This window comes from Hylobates moloch, unplaced genomic scaffold, assembly GCF_009828535.3.
Source record: "Hylobates moloch isolate HMO894 unplaced genomic scaffold, HMol_V3 SCAFFOLD_2, whole genome shotgun sequence".
NCBI classification, from domain to species: Eukaryota; Metazoa; Chordata; class Mammalia; order Primates; family Hylobatidae; genus Hylobates; species Hylobates moloch.
The window spans coordinates 156,581,584-156,603,891 of record NW_026652277.1 but is presented as its reverse complement, the minus strand read 5'-3'; the positions used below and the strand labels follow the sequence as shown (position 1 = coordinate 156,603,891).

The window sequence follows — 22,308 nt, the reverse complement described above, 5'->3', positions numbered from 1 at the left end:
TGTGAAGTTACCTCCCTTTCCATGCCTAAAAGATGTCAGCAATGCTAACTTATAGAAATAAAATATTCACTGATTTCATTATTAGACTTTCGGCTAAGGCCAAGTGAAATATTCATGGATTTCAATCATATTAATAGCTAACATTGGCTGGCATGGTGGCCCACACCTGTAATCCCCGCACTTTGGGAGATAGAGTTGGGCGGATTGCTTGAGCCCAGGAGTTTAAGACCAGCCTGGACAACATGGTGACACCCCGTCTCTATAAAAAATACAAAAAAAAATAGCCAGGTATGGTGGCACATGCCTGTAGTCCTAGATACTTGGTAGGCTGCGGTGGGAGGATCACCGGAGCCTGGGGAAGTCGAGGCTGCAGTGAGCTGTAATCATGCCACTGCACCTCAGCCTAGGTGACAGAGGGAGACCCTATCTCAAAACAAACCCCACAACCAAATAACTAACATTTAAGCTAAGTACTTACTTGTGTGCACACACTGGGCTAGTGAACTAGGCATCATTATCTATAGCTAAAAAAGTTTAGGCACCAGTGTGTTCCTGATACCATGTGATACTTTGCTCCAGTTCTTGTCTCCAAGGTCAGTTCTAGGAAACTACCTTATTTATGTAACTTTTGAATCATCAAGTTGTCCAGCAGTGACTAGACTCCCTGGGTGGGGTAGAAGGAATACTACAAAGGAAGCTGTCCAAGGGCAGGAGCCCTCCAAAGGCCTCTCAGCCCACAGGCCTTTCCTGCAGGGCCTCAGTGAAGACGAGTGGTCACAGTGGACTCTGGCAGAAGTGTGCTGCCATGTGACAAGGTAGCCTTTTCTAGGCTTTGGCTACCAATTGAGGAGGGAAAAAAGAGGGATTTTATCCCCATCAGAAGGTATCCCCACAAGAGCAGCAAGTGGTACATAAGGGAATTGGATATTCCTGCTCAGATTAAATAATGGCAGAAATTGCAACAGGGAAAACTGTTAATAATTTACCCTCTAGGAAATGTAAGACCAAGACATTCCTTACTTGATAGTGACATTTCATAAATTGATTGTTCTTCCATGAAAGACATGGATGATTAATTTATTTTCTACATGAGAGGGTGAACTTGTCAAGGATACACAGGATTGTAGTAGCAGAGTGGATTCCAAGCTCAATTGTGGAGCATTTTCCTGTAAGCTGAGGGTATCTGGGGCAGGTGAAAGCCTGGCCGTTTGCATGAGGATGAGTTCAGTTTAAGAACCAGTTCCTGGCAATGCTGGGTGTCAAATATTGTGCTAGCTCCTAAGTCAGGGTTCCTGTCCTCAGAGGTCACAGTATGGGAAGAGAGCTGGGAGCTAAGAGCAGAGAAGCCTTTCTTATTAACGCTGGTCTTTCAGGTTCCACACGTAACTTCCTTTCTAGCTCAGGTCTCATAGAATGATGGAATTGAAACTCATTTACCTTCTCAATAGTTTTCAGAATGACAGGGTAATTGTTGAAGAAATTGGTATATGTGTTCAACTGGCTTCCAAACTTCGTGACTATTTCTCCCACACAGTGAGCTGGGCCCCATTCCTGCAGTCTGTCTCTCAGGTTATCTAGAAACTGCCTGTGGTATGAGAAGAGCATAAGCATGAAATATTCACTTGTGATAACTTACAAACCCAAATATCCATTGTCATCAGCATGGACATTTTCACCCTAGTCCTTTATGGTAGGGTTTTGGTCAAGTCATTTCTTCTTAACACAGAGAAGTGCAGATTTGACAGGAAAGGGAACTGGGACGTGAAGGAGTAGGTTGGCCGGGGTGGAATCCCATCTCTTCACCTCAGTTCCTTGAGTCAGAACCACACAGTGGCCACGATACAGCTGCCGCCTAATGTCCTAGTCTCTTGCCTCCAGATAGGCAGATGGGTGAAAGTTCTTACAGTTTTTAGAAGAGAGTGCTCCACTGTCTTTAACAGCTGAATGCCATAGCCTCTGCTTAGCCCATTTCCCCAGGGCTCTAAGAAAATCCCTCATTCATCCATCAGAGGCCTTGAACAGTGGAAGAGGCCTAGTTCAACCTCTTCACTGTAGGAGCTGGGGCCCATTGAGAGGAAGGAACTTGTTCCAAGTTACCTAGAGAGTTACCATCAGGGAAGCACATACTCAGGTTGCCTCCCTTTACCACAGGCAGAAATGATCACTTTTCTCTCTCATGTTATGCACTTGAAAATATGTTGTTATTAAACTGACCCCCAGCCTTGGGCTTTCTAAGCTAAGTGTCCTGGTGGCTTAATCCCATTAAATCCTTCTGGTTTTTTCCCGTTGCTCAACTGAACATTGCTGATTAGGAACGAGCATATGGCTCTCCTCCTTCCTGCTATCTTTTGCATGGACAGTCTGTTGGTTACAGCAAGGGTTCCCAGCCCCCAGTCCGTGGATAGGTACCGGTCTGTGGCCTCTTAGGAACCAGGCTGCATAGCAGGAGGTGAGTGGGGGTTGAGTGAGTGAAGCTTCACTGATATTTACAACTGCTCCCTGTTGCTTGCATTACTGCCTGAGCTCCAGATCAGCAGTGGCATTAGATTCTCACAGGAGTGCAAACACTATGGTGAACTGCACATTCGAAGGATCTAGGTTGCATGCTCCTTATGAGAATCTAATGCCTGATGATTTGTCCCTGTCTCCCATCACCCCAAGACAGAACCATCTAGTTGCAGGAAAACAAGCTCGGGGCTCCCACTGGTTTACATGATGGTGAGTTGTATAATTATTTTATTATATATTACAATGTAATAATAATAGAAATAAAGTACACAATAACTGTAATGCGCTTGAATCATCCTGAAGCCATTCCCCCCACCCCTGGTCTGTGTTAAATATTGTCTTCCATGAAACTGGTTCCTGGTGCCAAAAAGGTTGGGGACCACTGGATTACAAAATGCCTAGGTCCTGAATGCCACTCCTTGCACCGTGGCTGTGAACGGGGGAAGAGTTGTCCTTGGGAATCACTACTGGTTGCAGCCCAGTAGGTAATGTGATGAGGATCTCTCTGCTATAATCAGGGTCCCTAAAAGGGGCAGAGCATCATTGCACCTCCATACCGCTTTTGAAACAATGAAGCATGGGCTCTTCTCAGTGCACAATGAATATTTTAAAAAATACATATTCAGCGTTTACCTGTTGAGACTTAAAATCTGTAGAATATCAGAGAAAATGATCTGGATATTGGCAGCACTCAGAATTGCCCTGTTTGATGACAATGCTGCCTTCAGTGGTGCGACATAAACATCTCTCACAATTTCCAGCATCTGCACGTATTTTCTCTCACTCTGTAAGAGTTCCCTGACAACTCTAGCTCGCTTTTCTGCTGAGTCCTTCTGGAGTATTCTCTCCTGTAGAGAAGCGTTAAGAACTCAAGTCAGTGATGGAGAAGTAGAAGTGCTGAGCAGTCAGGCAGCTACACGGAGACCCCCCTTGCTGGTTTGTGCTGTTCAGGTTGAAGGGGACTTCACTGGGGCTGCGGAGGACCCTGCTGTCCATCACTTGTCCCCAGTATCACCAAAGACTCCCTCATATCAGGCCAGCCTGATGGCCAAGTAGAGAAGGGACTTTTAATCTTGGATCTAAAGGAAGGCAGTTTGAAACTTATTTTTATCCATCTGTCCATCCAAATCCATATTAGGTGTCTTATGCTGGTGCTGGCCATGTAATGATGAGAACAAGACAGAGTCCTGTCTTCATGAAGGTTACAGTCTAGTGAGGAAGCCTTTGGCTCATCTACTCTTGTTTGTTTTTCTATTTCTTTTTCCAAGTAGTGTTTTATTGATTATCCTGCAAACAGAAGAACTGAAATGAGCTAGCCGTCTGCTACAGTTTGAATGTGTCCCTTCCAAAATTCAGGTGTAGCCAATGTGACAGTATTAAGAAATGGAGCAGTGAAAAGATGACTGGGTCATGAGGACTCCTCCTTCATGAATGGGATCAGGTGCCCTTAGAAAGGGGCTTGGCAGAGGGAGTTGGTCCTCTCTTGCGTTCCACCATGTGAGCACTCCAAGAGAAGGCCCTTGACAGATGTTAGCATCTTGATCTTAGACTTCCCTACCTCCATAAAGAATTTCTGTTCTTCGTAAATTACCCAGTCTCAGGTATTATATTGCAGCAGCATGAACAGGTAAAGACACTTTTTCTTTTTTTTTTTTTGAGACGGAGTCTCGCTCTGTCGCCCAGGCTGGAGTGCAGTGGCGCAATCTCGGCTCACTGCAAGCTCCACCTCCCGGGTTCACGCCATTCTCCTGCCTCAGCCTCTCCGAGTAGCTGGGACTACAGGCGCCCGCCACCACGCCCGGCTAATTTTTTTTGTATTTTTAGTAGAGACGGGGTTTCACCGTGGTCTCGATCTCCTGACCTCGTGATCCGCCCGCCTTGGCCTCCCAAAGTGCTGGGATTACAAGCGTGAGCCACCGTGCCCGGCCGACACTTTTTCATTATTAGCTAATTTGCTTCCCCAGCTGACATATGAAAAATCTGAAGCATATGCTCTTCTTTCAGTATTAAGGATCTAACTTCAGTATTAAGGATAGACTTGGAGCTATGAGCCCATCTCTCCTGGCTAGCCAGGTTGCCAGATGTGCTATGTTATGTTTCCAACTCTTGTTTTATGTATTTATTTATTTATTTATTTTTCTTTTGATACGGAGTCTTACTCTCTTGTCCAGGCTGGAGTGCAGTGGTGTGATCTCAGCTCACTGCAACCTCCGCCTCCCGGGTTCAAGCGATTCTCTTGCCTCAACCTCCCGAGTAGCTGGGACTACAGGTGCATGCCACCATGCCCAGCTAATTTTTGTATTTTTAGTAGAGACGGGGTTTCACCATGTTGGCCAGAATGTTCTCAATCTCTTGACCTTGTGATCCACACACCTCAGCCTCCCAAAGTGCTGGGATTACAGGAGTGAGCCACCTTGCCCAGCCTCTTGTTTTATTTTTTAATGCAGAGGTGAAAATCATACACTGGCCTAAAGAAATTCCATAGCCTGATGTTATTTGTGCTATGTTTATATGGAGAGAGAAATTAATTTTTATTGCTGGTACTAGATAATTTTTCTTTTATCTGCATATTTCAAAAGCTATAAAATGAGCATCTTTATACCAGAAAAGTTATAATATCTAAATTTCAAAAACATAATGTCCTTCAACTTGAGCCTAGAATTATTATTTTCCCTCCAGCCCTAAGTATACCCCACACTGCCCCCAATAAAATATGGCAATACTGCTTCTGCCACTCCTGGTGCTGCTTGTGTTCTCATTCACTGCAGACCTGAGGTGACTCCAGCACTCAGCATGGTGAACAGAAAGCTCAAGGAAGGGTCAGAACTGCTCATATTAATTTTAGGGTGGTGGGCAGGGTGGTTCCTTGGTTCAATTTAACATTAACAGGCATACACCACTTAGTAAACTAATGAAAGCCTATTGTGAATAGCAAGGCTTGTCAATGAGGCGGATCAGATTCCAGTTTGTCAGATGGCCAATCAATGAAACAGACACACCCGCAGAGTTGGAAATGGAGGTTAAAGATACAATTGATGTGTTTCAGCAGCAGGCAGGAGGGGTCCAGTAAAAAGAGAACTTGCTGCTTTACGCCAGAGGCTATTCTTACAGACCAAGACCGCATTCTCAACTAAAAAACTGCAATCTTAGCCGGGCGCGGTGGCTCACGCCTGTAATCCCAGCACTTTGGGAGGCTGAGGCGGGCGGATCACGAGGTCAGGAGATCGAGACCATCCTGGCTAACATAGTGAAACCCCATCTCTACTAAAAATACAAAAAAATTAGCCAGGCGTGGTGGCGGGCGCCTGTAATCCCAGCTACTCGGGAGGCTGAGGCAGGAGAATGGCGTGAACCCGGGAGGCAGAGCTTGCAGTGAGCCGAGATCACGCCACTGCACTCCAGCCTGGGCAAGAGCCAGACTCTGTCTCAAAAAAAAAAAAAAAAAAACTGCAATCTGGTTCCACTACATCCTAACTATTACAGTATAGTTTGCTCTATTCTTTCATTTCCTTCCCCATTCCTTTATTGTACATAAGGTAACTGATGAATATGCACAAGCATTTTTAAAAAAATTAGTGGCTAATGGTATGGCTAATGTATTAGTGGCTAATGGTATACCATCAACATCAAATGGAGATGAGAAGGGGAAAAATGCTTCTGTGAAAAGACTTCCTTGGCCACGTGCAGTGGTAATCCCAGCACTTTGGGAGGCCGAGGCGGGTGGATCACTTGAGCTCAGGAGTTCGAGACCAGCCTGACCAACATGGCAAAACTCTGTTTCTACTAAAAATACAAAATTAGCCGGGTGTGGTAGCACATGCCTGTAATCCCAGCTACTCAGGAGGCTGAGGCAGTAGAATCACTGGAACCTGGGAAGCAGAGGTTGCAGTGAGCCGAGGTCATGCCACCACACTCCAGCCTGGGCAACAGAGCGAGACTCCATCTCAAAAACAAAAAACAAAAAACAAAAAAACCTCCTTTCTCCTTTCATGGCATGCTCATTCAGCAGTTATCTTTATATTCCAATCTGTTATTTTGCTCTCATTGTTTAACAACAGCAATATATGTATATATGTGTGTGTGTGTGTGTGTGTGTGTGTGTGTGTGTATCTGTATCTAAATCCTTGCATACCTTGTTCAGTTGGAGAATTCTAATGTTTTTCATTTATCATTGTAACACGAAGGGCACATTTTATAATGTTTTCATACATACCTCTTATATGTAGGGCAATCTGTCTTTAAGTGAGGATCAATTAGTTGATAAAAATGATTCCCAGATAGTTTTTCCTTCAAGTCAAACACCCTGTTGTTTAAATAAGTGTCTTGTTTAAAATGAAAAAATGTGTAATGCTATGTGATCTTCACAAAGATGAGTTAACCATAATTTCATTAACTGGAATTATAATGTAAAAATAACTTAAGAGAAAAATGAGAGAACTCACTGTATTTGAAATGTTATAAACACACTCTTCTTTTTTTTATTTTTTTATTTTGAGACAGGGTCTCCCTCTGTCACCCAGGCTGAAGTGCAGTAGTGCAATCATGGCTCACTGCAGCCTCGACCTCCCGGGCTCAAGCAATCCTCCTGCCTCAGCCACCAGAGTAGCCACCACAACAGGCTAATTTTTATAATTTTTTTGTAGAGACAGGCTTTTTCTGTGTTGCCCAGGCTGGTCTCAAACTCCTCTGCTTAAGTGATGCACCCGCCTTGGCCTCCCAAAGTGCTGGGATTACAAGCATGAGCTGCCAAACTCTTCTTGTTTGTTTTCCAAACACATGGTCTGTATAGAATACCTATTTAGAAATATCTAATGAGGTAAAAAATACATCTGCATCCCACTTGGCAGGTGGCTTACAGTCCATATTTTTTTTTATATTATATGTGTATTTCTGTATGTATATATTTTTAAATATTGGAGTTATCCAACATTTATAATCATTTTGAACTAAGGTTTTCATTGTCAAACCTTGTGGTGTTATCTTGAAACCACTATCAGGTATTATTACCAATAGTCAGATGAGATACCCTCATATCCACTGCTCTATGGAAAATGCTCCTCCTGGGTGTTCCTAGGGATGGGTTTGGGGCAAGTGGGCATCCATGTCCTGGGGCTCCACGGCCTGCACTGTCTGCAGCAGATGGACACAGCCAGGGTGTCTGGGGCTGGAAAAGAGCCCCAGGTCTGAGCTCAGGGCTGCAGGACTTAAGATTTTTCTTGCCCAATTGTCTGGCCTTAGGGAAGTCATTTGACCTTTTTTCCCCCATGTAACTTTTCTTAACTCTAGTTCTTTATCTATAAAATGTGGCTAGGGATGTGTCCTTTATAGGATTCTGAGAATGAAAGGTGATAATAAGTGTGTTTGTGTGTTGAAGAAAACAAAACAACACACCCATGCCGTGGGTTACACAGGACGGGACCCGCCCCTGCTGAGGCTGCAGCTTCCTCCACACTTTACTTTTGACACAGAAAGACGGAGCCCTAGACATTGTGTTCATTAGACTCAACTTTTGAAGTCAGACTGTAAGTTGGTAGATTAATTAGAAACTGTGAGCCTTTGTCCATGTGCCATTTCTTTAAAAGACATCCTAGTATCATAAAGGAAAGTCAGGGAGTAACATACAGATTGGTTTTGCTCCAAGATGTTACACTGCTATCCTTCTGGCTCAACTTCTTTTCATTCCAGGGCTTATTTGAAAAAAAAAGTCTGCCAGCTGAATTCTCTCTAATAATTTTTGAGGTTTTTTTTTTTTTTTTTTTAATCCCCCAAAGGGAAATTTTCAAGGAAAACGAAGAACTAACCAGAATAAAGGCTGAAATTTCACTATCAGGAGCAAGACCAATGGTAAAGTTACATTATGTAATAGCTTACCAGATTAATCAGTGCTTCAAAATTTAAATCATTTTTGCTGAGCCTGGACTTTGTGTCCCAAGAATTGTCTTCTACAACATTTCTTTCCTGAAGATTGAATGGAAACTTGGTTATTGGAGGCAGGTCTTGACATCTCTGAAAACTCAGTACTGTGTCCACAGGAGGCCCTCAGAAGCCTCTGCCTTCAGCCCCAACCACAGCATTCCCTACACACAATGAGTTAAGTGCTTGCAAATGGGATGCCACTCTTAAATTCAATTTTATGTTTTTTAAAAATAGCCTTTGCTTCCTTTGAACTACATAATATTTGAGAACTAAATCCAGCCTAGCTCCCTCTTCCCTGGGAGCCAGGGGAGTGATGCTGGGCTGGGGCTCCTCCCAGGCTTAAAGACTCACACACATTCCTGGGTAACAGCCTTCTTTTTCTTTTCTTTTTCTTGAGACAGAGTCTCACTCTGTCACCCAGGCTGGAGTGCAATGGCACAATCTCGGCTCACTGCAACCTCCGCCTCCCGGGTTCAAGCGATTCTCCTGCCTCAATCTCCTGAGTAGCAGGCTTACAGGGCCCACTACCATGCCCCACTAATTTTTGTATTTTTAGTAGAGATGGGGTTTCATCATGTTGGCCAGGCTGGTCTGGAACTCCTGACCTCAGGTAATCTGCCCGCCTCGGCCTCCCAAGGTGCTGGGGTTACAGGCATGAGCCACCGAGCCTGGCCAGGTAACAGACTTCTGCCTCAGCTCTGCTCTGTTCCTTCTCAGTTGAGGGCAAATAGGTTATTTTATTTTTAAGATCCAGAAGGAAAAGCTCACAAAACTCACTCCTTTTTTTGCTACCAAGTGAAAATATGTCATAAACAGTTCACATACCCTTTCTAGACCTGCACATTTAAATAAGGCTTATTCTTTCTTCACTTTACCTTGTTAGCTATTCTTGCTGTGGCCTCCCTAAAACTTAGCACATTTTTTTAAAGCCCTCCACCCCCACCCCTGCTGCCTGCAGCATCCCAGGTCAGCAACAGAGCAGTGGTCCTGTGTTTATGTTGAGGGATGATGATGGTCAGTGGTCGTTATTGCTGCCTTCCTCATCAAAGACAAAACTACCAATGGCAACCCTTGGATGTCCAGGGATGAGGCTGGAAGAATAACTTCAATTTGTAACTAAGACTCCTTTTACCTTACTCTACTGAGGCAAAAGCGAATTTTTATTTTGGAGATGCCACATTGCTCTGGCAGCCTGAGCCTCTGCAGAAGAACCCTGGTCTGCAAAGCTGCAGCCAGCTAGCTCAGTCCTAGATGGCAGGAGGTCTCACCTGAGCCTGAGTGCTTCCTGTCTGCTCCAGGGAGTCTTCTAATGATTTCTTTTGTCCTCTGCACCTGTGGCTGTCTCATACCAGCCTGGCATGTATCCATACTTATGGCTTGGGGCCGGGGGAGGAGATCTACTTGTTTTTGTTTTGTTTCGAGGCAGGGTCTCACTGTTTACCCATGCTGGAGTGCAGTGGTGCAATATTGGCTCACTGCAGCCTCGACCTCCAAAGCTCAATTGATCTCCCACCTGAGCCTCCCAAGTAGCTGAGACTACAGGCATGTGCCACCATGCCTGGCTAATTTTGTTCATTTTTTTTAGAGACAAGGTCTCACTATGTTGCCCAGGCTGATCTCAAATTCAAGTGATCCTCCTGCCTTGGGATCCCAAAGTGATGGGATTACAGGCACGAGCCACTGTGCCCACCCAGTATCCTGCACTCCAGCGTGGGTGATGGAGTGAGGCTGTCTCAAAAAACAAAAACAAAAACTCTCAGGTTGGGCCAAGATTAAGATAACCCAAACAGCACACAGTTGTATTGTGGATCTCACAGATAAGGGAGCCATCTTTCTCTGGGAGATCACCTGACTGTACAGGCTTACATGAAAATTTATGCACTAAAATTCAGGTGTCATCACGGACCCCCCCATACCATCTTGGCTATTTTAGAACCTGCTCCCTTACAACTGGGCTTTGTTTCACATTCCGGCTCAGCAGCAACTTACTTTTTTAAATATAATTTTTTTCTTTGTGGATAGGACATTGATTTGGCATAGTAATTTTGTTTGAACCTAAAATTGGCAAGTTCACTCATTTTGTATTATATGTTTAATTGCCAGAATTTTTACAGCTTAATTTTAGATTCCGATGCTGTCTTTTACTTAGTTTTTATGGATGAATTCAGAGGAAGAAACATGGCAGAAACTTTGCACATTTATAAAACAATTATCATTTTGGGTTGGTGGGTCTTTGCCTTGGCTCTCCAGGACATATAAGGAAGACCATTTAAAAAAAGCTCACAGAACATGTTAGGAATTTTTCCCTAGGATGGAGCATAGGCAGACACTATTTTCCAGAGACATTCTAGTCATTGCTGATGCTTCTGCCAGCAAACACTCAGCTGCCTGGATAAGGGGCCAGAAATAGTTGTGAAAATGACAGGTAGAGTTCAGGAACAACTGTAATTCTGGCGGGCAGTCATCACCATGGTTGCATGGTATCAGTGTAAACATTATAGGCAGACAAAAACCAGGAGCAAATAATGATTGGGCAGCAGAATGATAGGTAGGTAGGTAGGTAGGTGGATGGATGGATAGATACATGGATGGACACACACGCACACACAGTCCTGGATTTGACAGATAATCCGTATTACACAAGCCTCTCTGGGAGGGTTTTTTGTTTGTTTGTTTGTTTGTTTTTGAGAAGGAGTCTTGCTCTTGTCGCCCAGGCTGGAATGCAGTGCTGCAATCTTGGCTCACTGCAACCTCCGCCTCCCAGGTTCAAGGGATTCTCCTGCCTCAGCCTCCCGAGTAGCTGGGATTACAGGCGCCTGCCACCACGCCCAGCTAATTTTTGTGCTTTTAGCAGGGACAAGGTTTCACCATGTTGGTCTCGAACTCCTGACCTCAGGTAATCCACCCACCTCAGCCTCCCAAAGTGCCAGGATTACAGGCGTGAGCCACTGCGCCTGGCTGGAAGGGTCTTTAAAGCAATTATCTCAGAGAAGCTTTCATTTTCCCCTCCTTTGTCTCCTGAGGCTTCTGAATGAATATCCAGCTTTAAAAATAAACCCTAACGTAAGGAAAATCAGTTTTTCTATTTTTATCCTAATGCAACACTGACGTTTAGCTGTGGTTCTTCCTCCTAGAGGTCTCCGCATTTGTTCTGTGGACTTCGTGCCCAAGCTCTTTAGTGTTAAATAGTAGAGAATCAAATGAGAATCTAATATGTATTTGTTTCTAATTCGATTTTTTTTTTAAATCAAATTTCCAGGCATTAAGGAGTTTTGCATTTTTCCAGTTTTATTACAGGCAGACAGTGTAGCAATAGAGGGCCTGATTTCTAGCAATGAGGAACTTTCAGCCCAAATTTCATGCATTATTTTATGAACATGATGAGCTGTTCGGATCAACAGCCAGTTGAAAAGACTTCATTCATTTTGAATTTTATTTGGCAGAGGAACTCGAGGAGAAAGTGTCTCAGAGGAAGTGCTCCAAGTGATCATTTCCTCAGGTGTCAATGAGCCCAGAAACGGTTCTCACCGAGTTAGGTCTTTCACATGTGAGAGAGTGGCACTTCAGAGGAGGAAGCACCTTAGTTTGGTCCTTATTGCTTTCTTGTTCCAAAGAGGGGCTTTTTTTATGCCTGAGTTTTGAGGTAATAGCTTCACTCTTAGGAATAAAGGTGGGTGAAAGAATCCAATAAAGTTTCCAGGGAGTCAGGAATCAGCAGATGTTGAAAGGACTTTGGAAGAATTTGGAACCTGTGTAATGTGGTTATATGTTGATCATTCCCTTTAGTGAACCAAGGAAAAATGAGTGGTATTAGAGACCTGGGTGCTGTTTTTCAGGTTTTCATAGGCTAAAGGATGGATGGAGACTATGTCCACCCTTTTGGGAGAATAACCTCCAAGAATTTCAAAGAGATGGTGGCTAGCATAATGAGACGAAAGCAGCAGCCTCCGAGAAGCAGAAAGAGGAGTCTGGACTAAATGCCCATCTGGCGTTCCCACCCCGGGGTTCCCATCCCAGCCCGTGGGTTCTGTTAACAGGCGCTAATCATGCTGCACCACCTATTTGTGTATCAGCCTCATCCTCCACAAAGGCAGGAACTGTCTTACCTTGCTGTCTAGTCCCAGGATTTAGCAGAAGGTCTAGCACGTGGTTAGCTCCTGCAAATATTTAGAGAATGGAACTAAAAAGATGATGAATTGTCCTCTGCCTGAGAAGTTTCCTGAAAATATCGATTTAGGGGCAGGGCAGCCAGCAAGCAGGGCTTCAACCTGTAAAGGGCTTAGATATCCCTGGAAAGGCATTTAGACTCCTCTTGGGATGGCCAGGCGTGGTGGCTCAGGCCTATAATCCCAGCACATTGGGAGGCTGAGACAGGAGGATGGCTTCAGCCCAGGAGTTCAAGGCTATGGTGAGCTATAATTGTGCCACTGTACCCCAGCATGGGTGACAGAGCGAGGCCCCATCTCAAAAAAAAAAAAAAAAAATTAAAAAATAAAGACTCTTCTCTCAGGGAGATGCTTGTGGTTGGGAAGAATAAGCCACTTGGGCACTTTGTGGGGGAGGGGAGGATTAAAGTAAGGGTTGTGCTATGGTAACAGCAGAAGGGTAGGTCTTTTTTTTTTTTTTTTTTTGAGATAGGGTCTCACTCTATTGCCCAGTCTGGAGTGCAATGGTGCAATCTTGGCTCACTGTAACCTCTACCTCCCTGGTTCAGCAATTCTCCTGCCTTAGCCTCCCAAGTAGCTGGAAGTACAGGTGTGCCCCACCATGCCCGGCTAATTTTAGTATTTTTAGTAGAGACGGGGTCTCACCATGTTGGCCAGGCTGGTCTCAAATTCCTGGCCTCAAGTGATCCACCCGCCTCTGCCTCCCAAAGGGCTGGGATTACAGGCATGGGCCAAGGATGGGTCTTAATGATGGCAGGCCGTGTGCTGCTGAGTTCATTTGGGGCAGCAGGCAGAGGGGATGCTGCCTCCAGCAGTTCTCCGTGTCTGCTCCTGCCCTGCCCTGCACTGTCCTTTAAAGAAGCATTAACAAATACTTTCAGAATATCAGGTTAATAGGGCAAAAATGATTTGCCTGCTAGAGGTGCTCACAAGTCTCTTACCCCCAGCAGCCCTCCATGGTGAGATTGTGTTAGGGACTGCCATCCCACGCCTTCAAACATCAAAGACAGGTGACTTTTCTATGGACATAAAATGGTTCTAAAATCGTATTTTCCCCTACATAGAAATCAACTATGTGAATGACAAGGTGATTCTCAGCATTTCTTGAATCCTGGTTATTTCATGTAACCAAGAATGCTTGGATTCCTAATATAGTACTGGCAAAATTATCCTTTTTGGCCTGATGAACTAGCTTTATTTATTTATTTACGACAGAGTCTCACTCTGTCACCCAGGCTGGAGTAAAGTGGTGGGACCTTGGCTCACTGCAACCTCTGCTCACTGAACCTCCCCGGGTTCAAGCGAACCTTGGCTCACTGAACCTCCCTGGGTTCAAGTGATTCTCCTGCCTCAGCCTGCTGAGTAGTTGGGATTATAGGCGTGCCACCATGCCCAGCTAATTTTTGTATTTTTAGTAGAGACGGGGTTTCACCATGTTGGCCAGGCTGGTCTCAAACTCCTGACCTCAAATGATCTGCCCGCCTGGGCCTCCCAAAGTGCTGGGATTGCAAGCGTGAGCTACCGCGCCCAGCCAGAACTCGCTTTAAACCCATTTTTTTTCTTTAATGAATTTGAATCTCAACTAAGAAAAAAAAGAACTATTCTTAGTTTCAGCCCCCGCAAAAAAAAATTCCCCTTAAGTTCTCTCAGGGCTCAATTGTATAAATGGCAAAGCAAAATGCAAATTTCTACCTTTCTCCCCACAACCAAATAGTGTTACTCAAGTTAACATGTTGCAGTTTATGCTTTTAAGCGGCTTAAATGTTACTCATATTATGAAACTACAAAACACCCTATTTTAATAATACTTCATGAAAATAAAATTCTTCGGAGAAATGACAAGTTAAAGCTTCCCAGTAGAGCTCATATAATGATTTATGAATTTCTTTATCACATGTGCCTAACTCTACAGAAAAGCAATGGCATAAAAATTCAGCAGCAACTTTACCTTCATGAATAAACTGAATGTTGTCTTTGGGTCACATTTTGTTGGAATAACATTTCCTTCAAAATCTTTGATCTTTTTACCACATTTCTTCAGCAGAAAATATGACAAAAATTCCAGAGGTTTGTCCTAAAGAATGCCCACGCCCCCAAGAAAAATTCCCATTTAAAACATTCATCTGAAATACAGGTGTCAATAGTGCAGCAGAAGAGAGAACACACTTTTTAGCAGGGATTTCAGCTTTCTACCTAATTAATTGACATGTCCAGAAAACAGAGTGACTAGTGCTCAATTCGAGTCAGTACATGAGACTTTCTAGTTAATCTCATATTCCAGTGACCATATATACTCTTGGTTCTCAACAATTTGTCACAATCCAGTTAAGACACCAAAATTTTATGGGAGGGTCTCTCAAGATCTTTGGAACCAAAGTGACCCACACCAACCCCTTGGCCAAATGAGGAAAGGGGACAGGAGGGATCTTGTCGTCTTTCGGGGGAAGAAGAAGGCCTGGGAGAGAGGCTGCAATAGCAGAATTGCTGGGAAAAACATGCTGGGGCTCTTAAATTTGGTTCCCTCTCAGGCTATAGATTTGAGCACCATCCAAATTATATTATACATGGTTATTTTTAAATAATTAGGTGGAAATAAGTACACTGAACCGACACCAAGCACGCTGAGTAATCCTTCAGTGTTTTGGGAGACAGTGCGGGGGCATCTCTGTGAATATCCCTGCTCATTTTATCAGCAAGGCTTGCCAAAGGCCTTTCGTCACTGGGCTGCCTGAGCCTCACTGCAGAGCTGAGACTTCACAGGAAACAAACTACAGCTAACGCAGCTTCGCAGCCCCCACCCAGTGCAGGACAGCTACGCCCAGAAATGCCTGGTGCAGACCCAGGAAGCCACACTGAAACAGGAGCAGATACTTGATAATAAGGAGAGAGAGAATGAGTGCAGAGACAATGTTAAATTCACCCACAAAGTCGAATTATGATGGTGGAAGAGAAAGATTTGAGACTCTCCTTGAGAATTCCTTGGAAACTAGAGAATTTAGATTATTGAATATGTTAACAGCAGCCCTATCTCCATTCTATTCCTGACTCTCCTCAGATGGAGAGCTGCACGTTGCATTTTCTTTTCTTTTTTTCTTTTTTTTTGAGACAAGAGTCTTGCTTTGTCACCTAGGCTGGAGTGCAGTGGCACGATCCCAGCTCACTGCAACCGTCACCTCCTAGGTTCGAACAATTCTCAGGCCTCAGCCCCCTGAGTAGATGGGATTACAGGCACCCACCACCATGCCTGGCTAGTTTTTGTATTTTTAGTAGAGACGGGGTTTCACCATGTTAGCCGGGCTGGTCTCCAACTCCTGATCTCAAATGATCTGCCTGCCTTGGCCTCCCAAAGTGCTGTGATTACAGGCGTGAGCCACCACGCCCGGCCACATTGCATTTTCCTATAGCCATGCTGTCCTCTTTTGGGGGTGGGAGAGCTGTCTGGAGACTGGCCTCTCCTCACCATTTTCTGAAATGTGGACTGGCTTCTTCTCACTGTTTTCTGAAGTGTAGACTGACCTTAATGAGAGAGAAACTTGGATCTGTGTCTGATGAAATTATTTCTTTGGGCTTCTCCTACACCCATCCCCAGCCGAATTACTGATTTGCTTCTTTCTGTTCTGTTGTGCTCTCTTTCCCTTCCTCTCTCATCTAGCCCCCTTTCTCTTCATCTTTTCACATCTGGGTCACACTTTCTCCGGTTTCTCCCCAAACTAGGAATTGGTTTCTCTGTTGAGTAAAGTTTATGTGAAATATAAAGCCACTAACATGTTTTATTAAAAAAAAAAAGTCACCTCTGACTGAAATTAAGCACAAGACAGAAAACAGGGCACAATGTAATAAACTTTAAATAACCTAGAAGATTTTCCTACTTGTCTGTTTTGTGTACTTAACACATCTTGGGCCCAGAATCTCTTAGTGGCTGTTTTTATAAACTGATGTAATTTCTCTGAGGAACTGTGCTCTGAAAGGGATAAACTGGTCAAAAAAATTAATAATAACTGCAAACAATTTATTTAAATGTTGGTTTTCATAGTTTACTTTCTTCAAAGAAACACTTACAGAATCTTCTTTTGACAACTCCATCAATCCATCTGCCAGAGCTTGCGCAGTCTCTTGGTTGTTTAGAATGTTGGTCATACCCATGGTGTCAAACATAAACTGCCCTGTAAATATAAGGCCACATGCCCTATAATTGATTTATGTAAGAAATGAGATTTAAAAACAACTCAGTCCTCACAGTTGCACTTTTTTTTTTTTTTTTTTTTTTTTGAGACAGTATCTTACTCTGTTGCCTAGGCTGGGGTGCTGTGGCAAAATCATAGCTCACTCAGCCTTGATTCCTTGAGCTCAAGTGATCCTCCCACCTCAGCCTCTCAAGTAACTGGGACTATAAGCATGCACCACCGTGCCTGCTTAATTTTTAAACTTTTATTTATTTGTTTTTTTTGAGATGAAGTCTCGCTCTTGTCACCCAGGCTGGAGTGCAGTGGCACAATCTGGGCTCACTGCAACCTCTACCTCCTGGGTTCAAGCAATTCTCCTTCTTCAGCCTCCTGAGTAGCTGGGATTACAGGTGCCTGCCACCACGCCCATCTAATTTTTTTTTTTTTTTTGTAGTTTTAGGAGAGATCAGGTTTCACCATGTTGGCCAGGCTGGTCTCGAATTCCTGACTTCAAGTGATCCTCCTGCCTCAGCCTCCCAAAGTGCTGGGATTACAGGCGTGAGCCACTGTGGCCAGCCAATTTTTTAACTTTTTGTAGAGATGGGGTCTTGCTATGTTTCCCAGGCTGGTCCCAAACTCCTGGCCTCAAGCAATCTGCCCACCTCAGCCTCCCAAAGCATTGGGACTACAGACATGAGCCACCGTACTGGACCCACAGTTGTTTTTTAGTGGATAAAAAGGCAAAGAATAGCAGTAAAAATTCTATTATGCAATGAGGATTTCTACTATGATAAAATATAAAATGAACCAAAGTAATTTAAATGTCTAGCCTATAAAAAGTGCCCACTCTGGCAAAGCTGATATTGAATGAAATGTATAAATTGGACAATTAAGGAGAGAGCATGTGAAAAGGAGCTCAGTAAGTTTAAATGTAAGACTCTGGATCCTACCAGAAGTTCCTCTATATTCTCCTTTATCTTTGTGCTCAAGTAGGCATTTTTTTTTGTTTTTTGAGACAATGTCTCACTCTGTTGCCCAGGCTGGAGTGCAGTGATGCGATCTCAGCTCACTGCAACCTCTGCCTCCCCGGCTCAAGCAATTCTCATGGCTCAGCCTCCTGAGTAGCTGGGATTACAGGCACACGTCACCATGCCCAGCTAATTTTTGTATTTTTCTGTGGGGACAGTGTTTTGCCATGTTGCCCAGGCTGGTCTCAAATTCCTGAGCTCAAGCAATCCACCTGCCTTGGCTTCCCAAACTGCTGGGATTACAGGCATGAGCCACTACACTAGGCTTCAAATATATAAATATTTTAAAGTCCAAAGTAAATAACACGCAAACATACATACACAGACATCTTTTAATTTTTAAAATATTTTTAACACCATGCAGTTATTTAAAAAATTGTTTTTCCATTTTCTTCTCATTGCCTACATATATTATATAATAAATACTCTTATCTTTAGCCAGGTGTGGCAACTACTTGGGAGGCTGAGGCGGGTGGATCACTTGAGGTCAGGAGTTCGAGACCAACCTGGCCAACATGGTGAAACCCCGTCTCTACTAAGAATACAAAAAATAGGCTGGGCACAGTGGCTCACACCTGTAATCCCAGCACTCTGGGAAGCCAAGATGGGCGGATCACTTGAGGTCAGGAGTTTGAGACCAGCCTGGCCAACATGGTGAAACCCTGTCTCTACTAAAAATGCAAAAATTAGTTGGGTGTGGTGGTGCACGCCTGTAATCCCAGCTACTTGGGAGGCCCAGCCTGGGCCACAGAATGAGACTCCATCTAAAAAATAAAAATAAAATAAAAATTGGCCAGCCATGGTGGTACATGCCTATAATCCCAGCTACTCAGGAGGCTGAGGGAGGAGAATCCCTTGAACCCGGGAGGCGGAGGTTGCAGTGAGCCAAGATCACACCATTGCACTCCAGCCTGGGGGACAAGAGTGAAACTCTGTCTCAAAAAAAAAAAAAAAAAACTAGGAGAAATACTTTCTCCCTGTTTACAACTTCATAACCATTTTAAAATAATGGTTGAACACCTTCTAAATGTGATAGAGTAGGTAGTACAAATAAGCAGGAAGGCAAATCCCTGTTTTGGAAGCATTTATGTAAAGAGATATTGGACATATATTGACAGATACCTGCTTGCACGCTTGTGTGTTACAGCTCTTGTGTAGATAGTAACTATGTAAACAGACCTTAAATATGGAGCTGGGCAGAGGAAAAGAAGAAAGGCATAGATAGAGGGTGATTTGATTCATACGGTGTTTTAGTCAGGCGGAAAGTAGTAGGGGAAAAATTGAATAGATATGAATAGTTGCAGCTGAGAAAAAGAAAAACTCTTTACCTAGATGGTGAAATATACTTAAAGAATGGACTAATTTAGGTAAAGATGCAAAATTGAGGAAGTAAATTGTTTTCAAAGGGCTCTGCTGTGATCATTCATTCCATCATGGGGCTGGGGTGTGAATGGAAAAATTCATTCAACCATGTTCAATAGGCTCAGCAAAGGCCCATGGAGCCCATCACTAAAATATATTTTAGATAGAAAATAAATAGAACTTAAATTGTAGAACAATTTATGTAATAGGTGCTGGGGTATAAGAGGTGCTTAACTTTCAGAGCAAATTCTAGTGGGAAAAGTGCACAGCTCTCTGGCTTAGCAAACAGCAAATTGTGTCTAGGTAAATAAGTGACAAACAAGAATTAATAAGATGGTAAAATGTTAAAATAAGAACGAGCTTCAACATTTTGAACCTGAATATATTACCCTGCAACACAAGTAGCAAGACTGCTTACCTATCATCCTGCCACTGATGCTCTTCTGCAGTTCCCTGAAGAGAGGATACAGCTGCTTCCTTACTGTTTTCAAGGTTTCTTCTAGGAAGTCGGTGAAGCTGGACCACGTCTGTAGCTTCGATTCGCAGAAGTAGATGGAAGAGGGGGCCTTTCCCCATTGGGATCCCAGCCAGTCACTAAGAACTGACATGATTTTCTTCTGTTATTATTGCAGGCTTGAGCTCAGATGAAAGAATTCTATGTCTTGTTTAAAGTACAACAAAATCTTAGTTGCATTTGTATTGAGTTTATTATTGTATCTCATTAGAAGACTAATAAGACAAACACCCATCCTCTGTTTTCAAAGGTAAAATTAGAAACTTGAAAAGGATTCAATGAATCATCTCAAATGCATGTCTACTCTTTGATAGCTGAGGCTGACATATTCCATTCAAAGTTTAAAAAAAAAAAAAAAACAGCTGCTGGATTGTGCATTGGGAAGCTGAACTGTCATCTGAGGAAGAATGCACTGCTTTATCTTTTCAGTCTAAAAGTGAAAGCACAAGAAATCCCACGCTACACGGCTTCCCCATCAGGCCATTGGAAGTCAACCCTGTCATCGCCAAATCCTTATCTTTCTTAAATTATGTCAAACTGCTACCTCGCTCTACAAATCTGTCTACAGGACTGTAGCAGGTGCTTAAAGAAAGTTTCTCTTCTTAAAAAACAGTTGCTGGATGATGCAGTGGTGTGTTAAATTTGATTTTCTGTCCTGAATGGATATATAGCGTATTTGTTTTGTTTCCTCTACTGTTACTGATAGACATGTGAAAAAGTTCACAACATGTTTTTGTTTTTGTTTGAGACAGAGTCTTGCTCTGTCGCCCAGTTTGGAGTATGGTGGCACGACCTCGGCTCACTGCAACCTTCACCTCCCGGGTTCAGGCAATTCTCGTGCCTCAGCCTCCCGAGTAGCTGGGATTACAGATGTGTGCCACTACTGCCCAGCTAATTTTTGTATTTTTAGTAGAGATGGGGTTTCACCATGTTGGGCAGGCTGATCTCGAACTCCTGACCTCAGGTGATCTGCCTGCTTCAGCCTCCCAAAGTGCTAGGATTACAGGCATGAGCCACTGCACCCAGCCACAACATGCTTTTTTTTTTTTTTTTTTAATAAGGAGAATGAGAACAAGAGAGGGAAAAGGAGGGTGAACAGGAGGAAGGGAAGGCAGAGGAGGAGAAAAAGAAGAAACCCTGTTCCCAGCCAGATGCGGTGGCTCACGCCTGTAATCCCAACACTTTGGGAGGCCGAGGCAGGTGGATCACAAGGTCAAGAGATTGAGACCATCCAGGCCAACATGGTGAAACCCCGTCTCTACTAAAAATACAAAAATTAGTCGAGCGTGGTGGCACACGCTTGTAGTCCCAGCTACTCAGGAGGCTGAGGCAGGAGAATCGCCTGAACCCAGGAGGTGGAGGTTGCAGTGAGCCGAGATCGAGAACGTGCCACTGCACTCCAGCCTGGCAACAGTGTGAGACTGTCTCAAAAAAAAAAAAAAAAAAAGAAAGAAAACCTGTTCCCTATTACCAGCAACAGTGTTCATACCCTGCTGTGCTCTGCTAGGCCAGTTCCTCTCTCCACAGAGCCAAATATGCTATCATTTGGTGATGTTGCTATATTAACTAAAATTAGCAAGTGACCTCTGCTTCAAAACTATGTTAGGTCAATGCACTTTTGTTATAGCTACAAAGAATCTTTTCCCTTACCAGTTTCACAGTTGTGCCAGTTTTCCCAAGTTCTAAAAGGCCCTTGGCATTTGGGAGTAGAGAAGCAATGATTTATATAGTTTCTGCATTGCTCTCAGCCCTACTTGATAGGGATCAAGGGTGTTTTAAAGAAGAAAATGAGTGGCGTCAGTGTAACAAAGCAATTTGGTTCTCTTGTTGGGCAGCTTGTGTTACATTTTAATCTAAATTTGCAGCTTTAGTATCTAAATGAAAGTTTGCTTTCAGGTATATTTTCTCTGATTGTTTTTCCTCTGAGATAATGCTACTGTAATGGAAGCTAAGCCAGCCTTTTTGCCATCTCTTTGTAGCTACAATTTATTTTCCAAATAAAACTATATTGACTATATATATGTTACTAAGAAAAGTTTTTCTTTGTACTTCTTATTTTTCTAGATCAGCAACTTTGCTTAATTGTTAAAGATTATGTTTTCAACAGAGTTTTTGTAAATGATGGTTTGGGGCAAATATGTACAAAAAATAATCCTCTTCTAAGCAAATGACTGAATGATATGAGATTACCTCGTTTGGAAAGTAATAGCGTTCCTTCAGGGGAGGAATGAAAGAGAGTAATGGATATCAGCCATACCAGTACTATTAACTGGATTTTGTCTTTTGGTGATTCTGGAGTTGGCTTGTGTTATTGGACATGGCGCTCAGCTCCCGTAACACTTACTGTGCTGGTAAGAGCCAGTTGCAATCCCAGTGGGGGCCGTAAAGAACGTGCCAGTTAGTTGAGACAGCTGGGAAAGAACTTCAATTCCTGCCTCTGCATAGTCAAAAACACTTTCGTTAGTTTCCTCATATGTTTTGCCATGGAAGATCATATAACTTGGATATTTGTTCCCTCCAAATCTCATGTTGAAATCTAATCCCCAGCGTTGGAGGTGGGGCCTGGCAGGAGGGATCATGGGGGCGGATCCCTCATGAATGACTAGTGCCATCCCCTTAGTGATGAGTGAGTTCTCACACTGAGTTCACAC

General features: G+C 43.5%; 1 protein-coding gene across 1 annotated transcript in view; it reads right to left on the bottom strand.

Moving 5' to 3' along the window:
• Nucleotides 1-22,308, bottom strand: part of ECT2L (epithelial cell transforming 2 like) — a 104,481-nt gene that overhangs the window by 18,685 nt on the left and 63,488 nt on the right. The window contains exons 10-15 of the mRNA XM_032160304.2: nt 22,002-22,094; nt 19,562-19,744; nt 16,650-16,753; nt 8,380-8,466; nt 3,142-3,356; nt 1,438-1,585 (exon numbers count right to left, since the gene is read on the bottom strand). Coding sequence (XP_032016195.1) covers nt 1,438-1,585; nt 3,142-3,356; nt 8,380-8,466; nt 16,650-16,753; nt 19,562-19,744; nt 22,002-22,094 — 830 coding nt within the window. The remainder of the gene's footprint in view (nt 1-1,437; nt 1,586-3,141; nt 3,357-8,379; nt 8,467-16,649; nt 16,754-19,561; nt 19,745-22,001; nt 22,095-22,308) is intronic.